The sequence below is a fragment of the Oryctolagus cuniculus genome, chromosome 9, assembly GCF_964237555.1.
Source record: "Oryctolagus cuniculus chromosome 9, mOryCun1.1, whole genome shotgun sequence".
NCBI lineage: Eukaryota > Metazoa > Chordata > Mammalia > Lagomorpha > Leporidae > Oryctolagus > Oryctolagus cuniculus.
Window position 1 is genome coordinate 115,522,996 of NC_091440.1, and position 16,411 is coordinate 115,539,406.

Sequence of the window (16,411 nt, forward strand, 5' to 3'; positions counted from 1 at the left end):
GAATCAGACTGATTCATAATCCAAGGAAATGAAATCAGAATCAACTCTAATGAGAGAAGTATCAAAAACTGTGTGTACATGTTTTTAAACTGCCACATCATTAAAGGGAGAATTAACTCGATACTTTTGTTTTTTGTTACTTGCATGAAATGAAGAACAAGGGAAAGAGGAGAGAGAGAAAGCAGGCAAAAGTCTTCCATTGGCTGGTTTAGTCCCAAAATGTATGCAATAATGCACAACATTCAGGGCTAGTCAGGCCAAAGCCAGGAGCCAAGAAATCTATTCAGGTCTTCAATTCCTGACAGGCACCCAAGTATTTGAGCCATTGCCTGCAAGATACACATTAGCAGGAAGCTGGAGTAGAACCAGAGAACACAGAACTCGAACCAGGCACTCCGGTATGTGATGTGGACATCCCAGAGTCTGCCTAACCTGCTCTTCCCAGCACCTGCCACAACTCAATACTTCTAAATAGCTCTATGAAAAGTAATCAACTGTTCATTTCTAAAGCTGTTTCATAGGAAAAAATTGAAATATATTAATTCTTGTTCATTGGAACATGATACATTAACTCCTTGTAACTAAGATATACCTTCCCAGGCCATCTTGCTAAAAAATAGTAAGATAATTAAATTTACATATATAAAAATAAAAATAGATCCCATAACAGAAATTTTCCACTCTGATTTATTACATATACACATGCATAGATTAAGATATTAAAGAATTTGAATATCATTTTTGTGTTAAAATTATTAAATGTAACATGGATAAATGTGTTATACTTAATACAAAACCATTCTCAACACATTTTCCTTTAACTGGGAATATGATTCCAAAGAATCAAGATTGAGATCATCTAGTAAAATAACAAACCAAAAAAACACTTATTGAAATATAACTGCTTATATTGATGTATAAATATACTGATACATATATACAATCCATATCCATATTTATCTAGCTATATATATATGTAATCTATAATCAATAATGAGAATATAAATGATCAAAGAAATTCCTACAAATAGTAGACTAATAAAATTTTACACAATGGAAGTTTATTTTTCATTCACCTAACACTCTAAAACCAGTTCAACTATTTTATCAAAATCATTCTTCACTTTTTTTTAAATAATTTATTTACTTATTTGAAATACAGAGGTAGAGAGAGAGAGAGAATTTTCCATCCACTGGCTCACTCCTTAAATAACCACAATGGCCAGGGCTGGGTCAGACTGAAGCCAGGGGCCATAAACTTCATCCAGGTCTCCCACATGGGTGCAGGAGCCCAAGTATTTGAGTCATGTTTTGCTGCTTTTCTCAGGGCATTTACAGGGAGCTGAGCCAGAAGTGGAGCACCTGGTACCATGTTTCAGTCAGTGGCTTAACCTGCTACACCACAATGCCAGTCCAGAAATATTTCTTCAGTTACAACTCACATTTTAGTCCAGCAAAAGAGAATGAAGCCTCGTTACAGTCCTAGACAGAAGTAACCATGACGTTTATTAACAAATGGAATTATTCCTGCTGGCAAAACTTCAAGAAGCATAGTTTGTTGTATTTCCTGTATAAAAGGAGAGGTGCCATGTAGTATACTTATGTCTGGGCAGTCATTAAACATTTGTTGGTTGTTATGAGATCTGGAAGAGGTAAGACTTAAAGATCAAAGAATGGAGGTCTGAAGGAAAAAAATATATATATGGATCTTTCAGAGAGGTCATAAACTGTCCTTGTCTTTTTATATCATGTTAGTACCCACCAAAGCATAGCCACCAAAGAGAAATCACTTTACACAGACTTAAAAGCGTACCTGTTGAGTAGAATTCAAGCTGCCTCTTTTCCTGGTCCCTGTGCTTAGGCAATGGATTCACAATGACAATGACCCTGGTGGAAGTAATGCACTGATCCACAATCTGAACTTTCCCACAGTATGGCTCACTGGGCACATCACTACTAAATATCCAACTTGTCAGTATCAAAAGTGGAGCCTCAACCCTGGACATGGCACTATCTCTTTAGAGAGATGTGTACATGAAGAAATACAAGGAATCTTCCAAAAGGTCTGAGAAAATACATATCATCTGAAAACTATGCATAAATTTAAAAACTGTCTTGTACCAAATTTCTATTCCTTTCAAATTTTTGAAGCACCCTTGTAGAGGCAGCAGATTCGATGTTCTAGGATTCTCTCCTCTACACTGATACTGAGGAGCACAGCTCAATCCGTGCATGTAGAACAGAGTTCATCTACCGTCAACTCCAGGTCCATGGAGCACAGTTACTGCTAAGCTTCTCAGAGCTGTCTGTGCCTCCTCTGCACTACATTCCCTACTTCCCCAGCAAAGGAAGTGCCCCCTGAATTCCCCCAGGAACAGAGTCAAATGCTAGATTGTTGATTCTAATCTGTATTTGCTCCAAGCACCACTCCCCATCTCATGAACATTCAGAAACTGGTGTGTGTTCTGCAGCATGATTCTATTTTTCTACTACGTTTACTTTAGTGTATCAATAAGGTCACGCTTCTAATGAACAGAAAGCTATGTAGACCAGCCCTGGGCTTCAACCTTAAACAGTTGAGTTGTGAATCAGAACGAGTGATCCCATGTCAGTGAATGCTCTCAGATGCGACAGTCCAGTATTGTCACTCCTCCTTCACTCTGATCCAAACACTCTCTAGGGGCTCACTATTTTTCCATATTGGTCCTGGGAGTTCTCCAATATATATTACCCAAGTATGTGTAGCAACACTTGAAACTCCTGCTTAAATTGTTTAAGACCTATTTTAATTATCAATAATACAGCTGAAATTAGAACCTAGGATCTCAACTTTAAAGGCAGTACTTGCTCAGTTAGTTGTCACCTATCAAGGAGAACAAGTGGTATTTGTCCCTTTGGGATTGGCTTATTTCACTCAACATAATATGTTATCCCTCTTAGTATTTTTTTTGTTTGTTCTACTTAATACTTTTGGTTGAATACTGTAATCAATACACAATTCTTCTTAAGTGCTGAAACTTAACTGAAAAGTGATCGCTGTTAAATATAAGAGTGGGAATAAGAGAGGGAAGAGATGTGCAATTCGGGACATGCTCAAGCTGACTTGCCTCAAACGGTGGAGTTAGAAACATACCAGGGAATTCGAATTCAATCCCATCAGGGTGGCATGTATCAATGCCATCTCACTAGTCCCAGTGATCAATTTCTGTTCACAATTGATCATAATGATAGGACTAAGAACCAAAGGGATCACATAAACAAGAATAGTGTCTGCAAATACTAGCTGATAGAATCAAAAAGGGAGAGAATGATCCAACATGGGAAGTGAGATACACAGCAGACCCATAGAATGGCATATGTCCTAACAGCACTCTGGCCTCATAATCAGCCCTTAAGGCATGCAGATCCGGCTGAAATGCCCATGAGAGTATTTCAGGCATGGAAAGCCAAGACACTCTGGGGGGGGGGGGGAACCTAAATGAAAGATCTCCGTGAGTGAGATCCCAGTGGAAAGAATGGGTCATCAAAGAAGGAGGTACCTTTCTCTGAAGGGAGGAGAGAACTTCCACTTTGACCATGGCCTTGTCTAAATATGATCAGAGTCAGTGAACTCAGGGGGCTTCCATAGCCTTGGCAGCTCATGACAAGAGCCTAGGGTGATTACTGAGGCCATAAACAAGAGTGTCAATTTGTTAAGTCAACAATAGGAGTCACTGTGCACTTACTCCTCATGTAGGATCTTTGTCCTTAGTGTGCTGTACATTGAGATTTAATGCTATAACTAGTACTCAAACAGTATTTTTCACTTTATGTTTCTGTGTGGGAGCAAACTGTTGAAATCTTTACTTAATGTATGCTAAACTGATCTTCTGTATATAAAGAGAATCGAAAATGAATCTTGATGTGTATGGAAGGGGAGAGGGAGTGGATAAGGAGAGGGTTGCGGGTGGGAGGGACGTTATGGGGGGAAGCCATTGTAATCAATATTCTGTACTTTGGAAATTTATATTCATTAAATAAAAGTTAAAAAAAAAAAAAAGAAAAGAAAAGAAAAAAAAAAGGCAGTACTTGGCAAAATGCAGCAAGATCACCAGCAGGGGCACTGTGGTCTAAGAGGTAAAAGGCAGACAGTTATCTTTCATAGGAAATGGTAATTTAAGTAATACAAAAAGTCCCACATATCTGTATTCAATTTTAAAATATTTCTTTCAGAGCAAAAAGCCTTCAAAGTGAGGTGAGGGGGCAGCATTGTGGTTTGGTGGGTAAAGCTACCACCTGTGACACAAGCATCCTATATGGGTGCCAGAGGAGTCCCAGCTGTTTCACTTCCAATCCAGCTCTCTGCTTAATGTGCCTAGAAAAGCAGTGGAAGATGTAAGTGTGCTTAGGCCCCCACACCCATGTGGGAGACCTGGAAAAAGCTCTAGGCTCCTGGTTTTGGCATGGCACAGCCCTGGTTGTTTCAGCCATTTGGGGAGTAAACCAATTGATGGAAGATATTCTCTTTTCTCTGTTGCTCTTGTTCTCTCTATAACTCTGCCTTTCAAATAAATAAAAATAAATCTTAAAACAACACAAAGTTATGTAGGGATTTTCCAGCAGGGTTTAATTTTTTACCTTTCTTCTGATGTATGGGAATCTAAATGAACTACAGTAGACTAATCTGTTAATCTGAAAAGGATGTGATAATTGTCCTTGTCACTGCATACAGCAAGGAGACACTTTTTCATCATCAGACCTACGATAAAATGTATACTTCTGTGAAAGGACTTTAACTTTGTGAGTCTCAAGTTATAAAGTATGTGTAATATCACATAACTCATTGAATTATTATAAAGAAATGTAAAATTCCATTCATGAATTTTATTAAATAGATCGAAAATGTTCACATTGATAATTTAAGCCCTGTACTACATTATGCCCTATAATACGTTATCCTATGAATATAACTAGACACTTAATTCAAAAGAACTATGTAAAATAAAAGTAAACCTCAGACTGTAGAATGGTAGTTAAATAAAATTACATTAGCAGAATTTGTTTGGGCTGGTAAATCGGATAGCAATCCATCAAAAGACTACAATGAGTGTTATTTTGTGCAATTAGATAAAGGTTATGTGTGTAGAAGGGTGAAGTGGATACAAACAACCAAAAAGATTAATAAAAACAAAATGAACCAAAAAGCTAAGCTCTGTATTCCAAATGTTCAATCATACCATATCTCTAAAAAAAGAATTTCTTTTGAAAAAATGCATACAAAGGAGAATTTTAATTATTGTGTGAACGTTTGAAACTCTGATCTAACAAATCCCCTAGGATTACATGTCTACTAAACAGATTTCCTTCTCTTTCCGAATACATTATTGATCAATTTAGCCATTGATTTAGATCCACTGGGTCTTCTCTTTTCTTTGAGTTTGAAGCTTGTCAGGATGTCCTTGATAATTTGCAGAAACATCATCTCTACCTCCAGAGACTGCTCTGCAGCAGACAGTTCACAGAATTGGCATCGGTTATCCAGTGCCAGCTTTTGTCCTTCCTCCCAGCCAACTTCCCGCACGTGACCTAGATCTTGCTTGTTGCCAACCAAGAGCACTGATGCTTCCACAGCTCTGAAACACAGATACACAATTTTGGGCAAGTTTGTCTTAGCAATTTTTTTTTACAGGTAGGTTTATATCCAAAGGATTATGAATCAAAAAAGAAAAAAAAATTATTGTCTATATGTGTTATTCATGCTCAGGTATATGTATAGTGGTATATATATCACTTAAAAATATTTTAGGGGGCCAGTGTTGTGGTGCTATAGGTTAAATCATCGCTTGCTACAACATCATCCCATATGAGCACTGGTTTGGGTCCCAGCAGCTCCGCTTCCAAATAGCCCACTACTAATGCACCTGGGAAAGCAACTGAAGATGGCCCAAGTCCTTGGGCCCCTGCACACATGTGGGAGACCGGGATAAAGCTCCTGGCTCCTGGCTTAGGTCTGGCCCAGCTTCTTTCTTTTTTTTTTTTTTTTTTTTTTTTTTTTTTTTTTTTTTTTTTACAGGCAGAGTGGACAGTTGGACAGTGAGAGAGAGAGACAGAGAGAAAGGTCTTCCTTTTGCCTTTGGTTCACCCTCCAATGGCTGCCGCAGCCGGCGCGCTGCGGCTGGCTCACCCCGCTGATCCGATGGGAGGAGCCAGGTGTTTCTCCTGGTCTCCCATGGGGTGCAGGGCCCAAGCACTTCCACTGCACTCCCTGGCCACAGCAGAGAGCTGGCCTGGAAGAGGGGCAACCGGGACAGAATCTGGCGCCCCGACCGGGACTAGAACCCGGTGTGCCAGCGCCACAAGGTGGAGGATTAGCCTAGTGAGCTGCGACGCCAGCTAAGCCCAGCTTCCATTGTTGCAGCCATTCAGGGAAAGGACCAGCAGTTGGAAGATCTCTGTCTCTTTCTCTCTCTGTCTCTTCCTCTCTCCCTGTAATGCTACCTTTCAAATAAATAAATAAAGCTTTAAAAATAATTGATATAGGATATGGTAAGTGGTACAAAAGAAACAAGCCCTTAAAGTATAGGATTTGAAGTAACACAGACTTATTCTGGAGTTCTTGTTCCTTTTACTATTCAAGAATGATTATTTTTCCCACTTGTCTTTCCATTTTTATCTTTGTAATTTATTTTTTTTGTATGTAAAAAGTGGTAAAAAGTCTTCCAGAGAATTCTAACAAACATTAAATGAACTGATGTATACAAAATTACATAGCAAAAACTCAGACAATAAAAGATGTTTGTTAAATATTATTTTCATGTTTATTATTAAGTTTAAGGTAAGGACTAATAAAAATCTATCAACTAACACAATAATGTCATGAAAAAGTCAATTTATATATAATTTCCTAGGAAAATATTATTCAAAATTCATTGCTGTTTTCTTTGTTACTCTTTATTATAGCATTCTGTGGAGAAAACTACCATCTCATGACCTTGCACGACATTCCTGCTTTAAAAATGTTTCTTTCAAAAATAAAATAGCTTTTGCAAATATCAATATTCTTCCTAGTTATATTGAAACTATGGCAATAGTGTTTGCTTTGAGAAATATAGTTAAACCATTAGCTTTTAAACAAGATGAAACTCTACCAAGATATCTATAATCAGAAGACGTGGGTAAATGCAATCTTCAACTCGTATTGTCCTCAGATTCCATTAAAAGCTTTTTTTTTTTTTTTCACTTAAGAGTACAAGCAGTGGGAGAAAAAGCAGTATGTGGTGGTATTTGGAGGACATTAACTGTACCCTTTTCAGTCTAGTTTATGAAATTATTATAAAGGATGAGTGAGGAATGGTACATGAAAATATTTGAAGGGTAAACTACATATATCAGATATAATTTTAGAAAAGAGTGCAATATTTTACTCTATTTTTTCATATGAGAATTGAAAATACTTTAGAAATGATTTAGTCAAAACATTCAGAAGCTTATTTTAAAAATGTCAAAAATATGTAGGTTTTTGCATTTTCAATGGGTTTTTAATTGTTCTTGACTGATTATTTGATTTAGAAAAAAAATCATAAGAATTTTATTTTGTGCTGTTTACTGTCTTGATGTTCAAATATACAAAATTCAACATTTGAAATAATTCAACTTTTAAAAATCAGTCATAATCCAGGAAATCAGACATGCGGTACCTCAATAAAATGACATCATTCTCCCCTGTCATCCTGCTATCAGTTATATAATCAGAGAAATGAGTTCTAGAGATTAAAATGATTTAACTAAGGTAAATCTAATGTAAACAATACTGTACATTAGCCACCTCCAAGGAAATGTAATATGTAAATTACCGTCTGGGGCCAGTGCTGTGGCACAGTGGGTGAAGCCACCACCTGCAGCGCCAGCATCAAGTCCCAGCTGCTCCACTTCTGATCCAGCTCTCTGCTATGGCCTGGGAAAGCAGTGGAAGATGACCCAAGTCCTGGGGCCCCTGTACCCACGTGGGAGACCCAGAAGAAACTCCTGGCTCCTGGCTTCAGATCAGCACAGCTCCAACCATTGAGGCCATCTGGGGAGTGAACTAGCAGATGGAAGACCTCTCTCTCTGCTTCTGCCTCTCTGTAACCTTGCCTTTCAAGTAAATAAATAAATCTTAAAAAAATACTATCTCATGGTTTCTTGGCACTTAAAATAGATGTAAAAGGCATATATCTCAATCTTCCATGATAATACTCTGCATTTTATATACCAGATTGAACTGTTATTTGGATTCAAATGGCAAACTGGTTAAAAACACTATTATCTTCACCAGTATGTTGAACACAAATAAATATCTTAAATCAAAAAAGCTAAAGCAATTAAAATATGGAGAGTGAAATGGAACACTCAGATGTTTACGTTTTCAACTACTAACGCAACAATAATATAAGGCACTTTTATTCATAGTTCCTGTGTTAAGATATTTACGATGGAGAATTGTTGATAAGCTCTTTGTTTTAGGAGGTCAGATGGAGGAAAATGTATTCTCATACTTAGAATTTGTAAACAGTTTGATTATTCAGTCTACTTTGCTTTGATAGATTGAACAACCCAATATGACTAGGAATTGGATTTCACAGGATGCCAAATGTAATAAATCTGGATTTATTTAGTATCCTTAACACTTTTGTGAGAATGAAAAGGAAAGGTTGAAAAGTGAACTATCTTGTGTACAGAGGACCATTATTTTGCAACTGAATGTCATGTTAACAATAGAAGCTGTCTTGTAAAATAGCCATTTACTCAGGGCAAGTAACTGTTTATGTCAGCCAGGATATAAAGCATTCTCATCTTACTCCTTTTACTACATGTGTAACTCCTGTAGAATGGGAAGGTGAATTGTTCAGGGCTGTTAAATTTTGTAATTGGAAGGCTGTACTAAATTCTTCCTAATGATGCTTACAGCTATAAGATGATTTACTAAAATGAAAGTGAGAGGAATGAAGTACCTTACCTTTTACAATGGCTAGTTTGTGGCTCCCGAATTCTGTAGATCAGTGCTTTTGCAAAAGCAAACGAAGACCTGTCACTAATGTCATAAACAATAATAAACCCATCGGCCCAGTGAAGCTCACTCGTGAGGGAGAAGCTTGCTTTCTGTGGCTGAAAAGAAATCAAGTGCATTGAAAATGGTTGGTTCCAGTACCTCTGTTTTACACTTTAAACAGTTAAGTAATGGGGACTCATTTCACGTGGGAGAGACTTCAATAACTGAAGACTTGTATTTTCCAAAATGTGCTTTCTTTGTTTCTCTATTTCATTTTTCTCTAATTAAAAGTTATCAAATTTTTTAAATTAAAGAGGAACTAAAATAAAGTTGTGCCTGTATTATTTTACAACTTTTCTATAAGAAAATGTCAATTTTTGGGAAATTATTTAAAATATAACAATTTTCTTTTGAATTAATAGCCACATAGTTCATTGAAAAGAGATAATATTTTCTACTCACGTTAGTCAATGAAATATCTGTTGATTTTTGGTACTGGGTTTGCTTTTCTATAGTATATTTCAGAATAGTTTTAAATTTACAAAACAGAAATTGTGAAGCAGTGCAAAAAGTTACCATATACCTCATGATTAGCTTCCTCAGTTATCAGCATCTCAGCATCTTATATTGGTATGATATATTTGCCACAATCTATAAATCACACCTAGATTTCCCTATTATTAATACCTCATATTGTTAATATATTTGCCACAATTAATGAACCACACCCAGATTCCCTTAATTGTTAATCCTAACTCCCACCATCCCACCACTCTTCCCAGAGCATGTGCAGATTGAGGTGTTTTTTTTTTTTTTCCTTCTTTTAGCTGCTACATATGAGAAAGAACATGCACCAGTTGTCTGTGCCGGGTCAGATTTAAATAACAAGAAAGGAAAATATTAGCAAAGTTTAACTGAACAAATCAAAGTGGATATTTCACATTAATAAGGAAATGTTTTGCAATATGGAATGGCTATGCATTTCCTCTCTTGCTTAAGTAATCCTAGTTCTACTAATTGTGTTTGTTGAATGAACAAACCAGTTTGTTATCAAAACTCATCTTACTTACGGTCTGTTGACAACTTATTAGTTATGGATGCAATTTAGTGAAAATGTAAACTGAGTTGATGGCCATTAAACTTAGAAATTTCTGACACACTGTGACATGCTATGTTATAAATATTGCTATTTTAAACATATTTGTAATGTGAAATTTTGACATAAATTTACAAAGTCAGAAAATGGAGTTTACAACATGAAAAGTAATCTCTTAAAAATTATAGTAATTAAAATTGAGAAAACAATTCAGCATTAACACTGGTAATATTTCACTTATCTTCATCAATCTACAAAATATTACTGAAAAAATAAAATATGACATTTTGTTCTACTTACTTGAGAACAAGGGTCATATATTTCCAGATTAAGCTGTTTCCCTTCCAAACACAAGTGTTTACTATAAATAGATTCTGCAAAAAAGTGTATATTCATTGTCAGTATGGAAAAACATCAGAGTAAAAATTAGACTAATATCTACATCATAGTATAGCAAATTCAACCACAGTGGGATAGTATAGTAACTTTTCTTCATTTTGGGTGACCCAAAACATGTACTTTTCATATTATCTCAGGTATGTTTCTTCCAGATAAACTTCACCACTATATCTAATTATTTGCATCCCTTGGTGCCCATAGACTTCCACTCTGTCCTATGGTTGAAATATCTGTGTTCCTATCCAAGGGATATTCAGTCAACTAGGGATTTCTTCTTACCTACTGGAAGACAAGGCTCCAACAATTCTGTCCCTCTCGTCTTCATCATGAATGTTTCCAGCATGATTGTATCTTACAAACATGCCAAAACTATTTAACTGTTTCTAGACTCTAGTTCTCAGATTAGATCTAATTTGTCTTATGCCTTAGTGCCGTTGGTCACTCCAGCTCCCTAAAATGTTTCCTTCACACTGCCTTCCAAGAAGTGCATGCTCCTGTTTTTTTTTTTTTATTTCCTGTTGCTCCATTTTAAACTTTGTCTACTGACTTGTCTCCAAGGTCTTCCCACAATCATACACCCCTTTACACATTTCTTCCCTACTTCTGTCTCTGCTGACTGTATCCAGCCCAAACATGCATACTCCAGTGATTTTTGATAAACCAACATACTAGAGGATCCAGGTCTCTTCCCTGAACTCCAAATACAAACCACTTGCTAAAGGACATCTCCATTTAGAAGTTTAGTAGACATATCAATGTTAACACACCTAGAACTCAATGCCTGATGTTCTTGTAGATTTGCTATTGACTAAAACCATACAGTTTCCTTCTAGACATTTTAAAATATGATCTCAAATCTCAAAACTTTCTGGGTAGGGTCACTCACTCTCAAAATTTTAACATTTTATTATTTCCCCTTCTAACCTTCTACTACAGGCTAAGGTGGTTTTGCTTCTTTGCACAGATACAGCTAGTGACATTGATAATTTGTCCATTCAAAATGGTTCTAAGTCTTATATTTTTGTCAAGTGTAACAGCTAGAAATATGTAAACACTTCATATATTTTTGTTACTATATCATATAAAAAATTAAGGTGAGGTGTTTGGTTGTTTTTGTTATGTTTTGATATTATATTGCTTAATTTAAAATTTTTGGTTCTAGAAAATTTTCTCATTTGTGCATTCTAGTTTGTACATTATGTTGACTTTTATTATTGAAGTTGGTGCCACCAGAATTGACAATTAGAAACATTTTTCACTTTTTGACTTTTTTTCCTTCTATAAATAATTTTTAAGCACTTATCCTAACATACTTGCAATGCCATATAGGCTGAAACACTACTCAGGATTTATGTAGGAAAAACTACAGCGCACTACCTTGAAGTTATTTTCTGCAATACTCTAATAATGTTGCTTCATGGATCAGGAATGCAAGATTTTACTGTTTGTATTTTTCATGGGAAAACACATGTGCAATCATTCATAATTTCCTTTACTCTAGATAAGCAATATTGAAAAAGAAATTCTTTTTCTCAATTCTCATTCTTTCTGTAATTCTGTCACTCTTGTTAAGAACAAAATTCTTTCCTTATCACCATGCCTTTGATTAAGTAAACATTATTGCTATTATATTGATTAATTTCTGAATAAATAAGTATTGTTAACATTGTGACAAAATTTTGACATTTTGTGATATTACATTTTGTGCTGCTACTCATGTCATCATAATTCTTATCTAATAACAAAAAAATTGTAGTAGAGTTAGTGAAAAGATCCTAAAACTGTAGTAAGGTGCCCTGGACTCTTAGAATTTTTTTTAAATTTACATAAGCAACCTAAATAGTAATAAGATTTTTAATTAGGTATAATTTTGCTATTATTTTCATGTGGTTTGATAAAAATATGTTTATTTAAAAAATATATATGTTTATTTGTGTTTCCTTGTGCTTTCATCATAAATCTGTGCCTATATTTTAACAGATGTTAATTTAATTTCAAAATTATTTCAGTAATCTATTGTTGTAACTTCCAAGAAATATTCATATTTACATTTACATATTCTATAATATTTTAGTGGAGGAACCCACATTAATATATTTTCAAAGTTAATAATTTATTTTTTAATTCATACTACTTATCATCAAATTGGGTTAATTCTATCAGAAAAGATCATTCAAGTACTTATTTTGGTATTTCTACCCAGAATTTGTGAAGAAATGATTTGCCTAATAAATGTAGAAATGGCAGATTTTATCTAAGTCCTTTTGAATTTAATTGGAGTTCGATCATGTTGTTGAAATTTTAAGGTTAAAAAATTGTTAGAGAATTAACTTACCAAAATTAGAAGCATATTCTCCAATGAATCTCTTGGTAAGAAACCTTACTGTCAGTGCTGCAAAACAAACAGGCTAGATTTAGCATCTGTTGCATTTTAGGATACAGATAAATTCAGTTATGTACATGAAGTTTGATCAAAAATTTGCAAACATTCTTCAAGACCTTCAAGCTGTATTAAGTTCCCTCTGAATAATAACAGTGTTGCCATAGTAAAACCACAATGATCAGGAAGCTAGAAAGAAAGTGATCATAGAGTGCTACACCTTTATGTCCTATGGAGTCAGTTCCTGAGTGGAAACATGGAAGTCAACTTACCTTTTGTAAGAGAAAGAGATTTATTACATTTAAGGAGCAGGAATTATGGCATCTCCCTTTTTCTCTAACAAATTAAATTTGACTACAAGTTACCACTTCATAGAGGTACTTCCAAACATTCATAGATAAATAAAATTAAAAGATAATGCAATTTCCAGGAACTTTTTGAAATCACATTTAGGTACAAGAGTGACAGGACATCATCAAGCATTGAATATGTTTAATAATATTAGGACTTAAAAATCCAGGAAATATGTAAAGGACCTTTGTATCAGTTTACATAACAGCAGCTCCTAGGGGTGTCCACATATTATGCTATTATTCATTAGGTTCCAAACAACTCTGTTGTTGGCGTCCTTGCTGCCAATATACATGGATGGAACAAAACAAAGCAAAGCAAAACAAAACAAAATAAAACAAAAATATGGCATCCATTGTTAGACCAAATGTTGCCCAGTTTCAAGATATTCTTCCCTGAAACAGCAGTTAGTGGACCTCTACAGAACGTTCCATCCAAAGGCTACAAAATCCCCATTCTTCTCAACCACACAAGGAATGTTCTCCAGGATAGATCGCAGGGTAGTCACAGAACAAGCCTCAATCAATGTTTAAAATGTGAAATAATGTGGCATATCTTTCTTGACCACCATGCATTTAAACATTATTCACAGCTTTCCGTGAACCTCTCTCTACCCAAGATCTCATTTCAGGAGAGTCCTTGCATGGCCATTGCTTAGTCAATAGAGGGGAGAGGGCAGGTGGGTTGATGTAGAAGTAGGTGGGTTAGTAATGGAGAGAATTTCTCTCAATTTTAAGCCTCAATGATTAGTTGACAATTAACATTATAAACAGTTTTGCTGCTCCATGTCTCTATATTCAACACATGCACATTCATTTGACTATAAAAATGAAAAATGCTGTTAAAAATAGTCTACATATCATCCCAGTGACAGACATCATTATTATATCGATATACACATGTGTGTTTATGTAGGTATACGTATGTATTCCTTTTATATATAAGTTAATCTTAAACCTGTCATTGTGTTTCTCACTCTTGCTGTATTGAATCCCATGTCATACAAAACATCACTCACCAGATTTCCCTGTCCCTTCACCACCCAGAACAGCAAGCTTCACGTCATTCATCTTGCTTCTCTGCTCCTTCTTGGTCAGCCCTGGCTTCTGGAAGTATGCTGACTGAAGCCAAACGTATGCTTTTGACTTCCTTTTTATTGCTGCTGTCATTTCTCTCAGACAAACTCCACCCCACATTTCTATCATCTAATAATAACTCTCAAAATGCTTTCCTACAGTAGTTTTCAGAATATGCCTTTATTTTTTACTGCTATCATTGCTTTTTTTATTATTTTGTTTAAGGAATACAACTTCATGCATTTAGTATATACAGATTTCTGAACATGATGATTCTTCCTCCCCCCTCCCTCCCTCCCTCCCAGCTGTACTCCTGCCTTTCTTCCTGCTCCCTTTTCCTTTCCCATTCTTATTTTAAAAATTACAGTTACTATGCAAACACTAAGTATTATCAAGATAATAGTTAACATTTGTAAGGAAGGCTTAGTCCAAATCCTCTCTGTTCCTTTACTGAAATCAACCTTGTCCTATGACCTTAGGAAAAAACTCTCCTTCAATTAGAAAGTGCTTAGAACATGGTTGAAGATTCCTGTAAATTTACTTTGATTGGGTAAGTTTTGTTTATTCATTAATATGAGCCTACTTCTTCTGAGTTTTCTTCAGTGAAAGGCAAGGGAAAGTAAATTCTAACATAAAAAGAAAAGAGAAGGAAGCTCACTTTCTAGGATTTTTGAATGTAGGTGTGAAAGTAATGAAACTAAACATCCAAATCGTTTTTCTGAAGCCCAAGACATTCTCAGGAACAACACAGCCAATGTCAGGTTTCAACTCCCCGATGTTGCTTTTAATAAGTACTTTCCAGGAGAAGCACACGTAAACAACAGTGAAGTTTCTGGAGAAAACAACTTCATGTTTGAGAAGCAGTCAATAGGATTCTGTCATATCTCTGTCATATTTGAGAATCAAAGAAAGAGAAATGAAAAAGGAAATAAAGTTTGAAGGGACCATTCTGACATAAAGTGGGAAATCTAATATGCAAAATTATAAGTCTTTCATAGACTTTTTTTCATCAGAGTTGCCTGCTGCTCCAGGAATCCCATTATTTTCTTCCTTCATACCTTCCCCAAAAGATACTTACAAAGTCCACCACAAGCACAAAACTTCACCTCTGTTTTTGAGGCATGGGTGAAGGAGTTTAATTCCAGGCTGAACTGATTATGTAGTAATATGGCTTGTACAAAACGTATTCATTTAGCAAACATTGCCTCTATATTTAAACCTATGTTGAGTTTATGATGTCAATGATTAAATAGTGTATTTTCTACCCTGTTGGAGTCTATCACCTACTAAGAGAAAGTAGGAATAATAGGAATTACAATAAATATGATCATTGCTAAGTTGGGGCTTTAAAATCTGGGGAAAACAACGCAGTAAAGTAAAAAGGACTTTTAAAAGTTGGTGAAGCTTGAAACATGTGAAGGACCCAGAAAGAGATGGAAGAAAGAATAATTAGCGAGAATGGTCTATTTCAAAGAAACTGACCTTGAAAAGGAAAGAAGGCGTGAGAGGACATGATAATTTCTGTGATCAATAATGTAACAGCTGAAACAACTGAGATTTTTCCTTTTTGCCATAAATTCTAAAAAAAAAAGTAAACTTTGTTGCTCTTTAATTTGTGCAGCTATGTTAAAAACGGTAAGGTTTTTTGTTTTTTTGTTTTTTTTTTTTTTTTAAAGATTACTTCCCAATTGACAGCAAGGGCCAGAGCTGCGCCAATCGGAAGCTAGGAGCCAGAAGCTTCTTCCGGGTCTCCCATGTGGGTGCAGGGACCCAAGGACTTGGGCCATCCTCCACTGCTTTCCCAGGACACAGCAGAGAGCTGGACTGGAAGTGGAGCAGCCGGGGCCTCAAACCAGTGCCCATATGGGATGCCAGCGCATCAGGCCAGGGTGTTCACTCGCCCCCAACAGTAAGTTTTTTCTTAATTCAGGAGGTGTGCCAGCTGATTTATTATACTGTAGAATTGATTTTTACTTCTATTTGGAGAAGCGCTATTCTTACAAAAATGTGATTGGTATCTTTATGAAGGTGACTAAATCTATGGGTAAAAAAAGAAAGACAACTTCACAGAATATAGGACATTAATAATTGTTGTTATCAAG

The 16,411-nt window shown here is 35.7% G+C and overlaps 1 protein-coding gene across 1 annotated transcript; it reads right to left on the reverse strand.

Moving 5' to 3' along the window:
* Positions 1–4,843: 4,843 nt before the first annotated feature.
* On the reverse strand, positions 4,844–14,407 carry RERGL (RERG like). Its single transcript, XM_002712743.5, has 5 exons — positions 14,252–14,407; positions 12,838–12,894; positions 10,404–10,477; positions 8,975–9,123; positions 4,844–5,612 (listed from the first exon to the last, which is right to left on the reverse strand). Exons 1-5 carry the CDS (start codon positions 14,400–14,402, stop codon positions 5,330–5,332), a joined length of 714 nt encoding a protein of 237 aa, XP_002712789.2. The 5' UTR covers positions 14,403–14,407; the 3' UTR covers positions 4,844–5,329.
* Positions 14,408–16,411: the final 2,004 nt, after the last annotated feature.

Bases quoted from the DNA above. Each gene is read 5' to 3' on its own strand.
- RERGL (XM_002712743.5), bottom strand. From the start codon at position 14,402: ATGACAGCAGCAATAAAAAGGAAGTCAAAAGCATACGTTTGGCTTCAG. The intron at 10,478-12,837 runs GTAAGTTAATTC...ACTTTTTTGCAG, and splicing joins AGAATATGCTTCTAATTTTG to AATCTATTTATAGTAAACAC. The intron at 9,124-10,403 runs GTAAGTAGAACA...ATTTCTTTTCAG, and splicing joins TATATGACCCTTGTTCTCAA to CCACAGAAAGCAAGCTTCTC.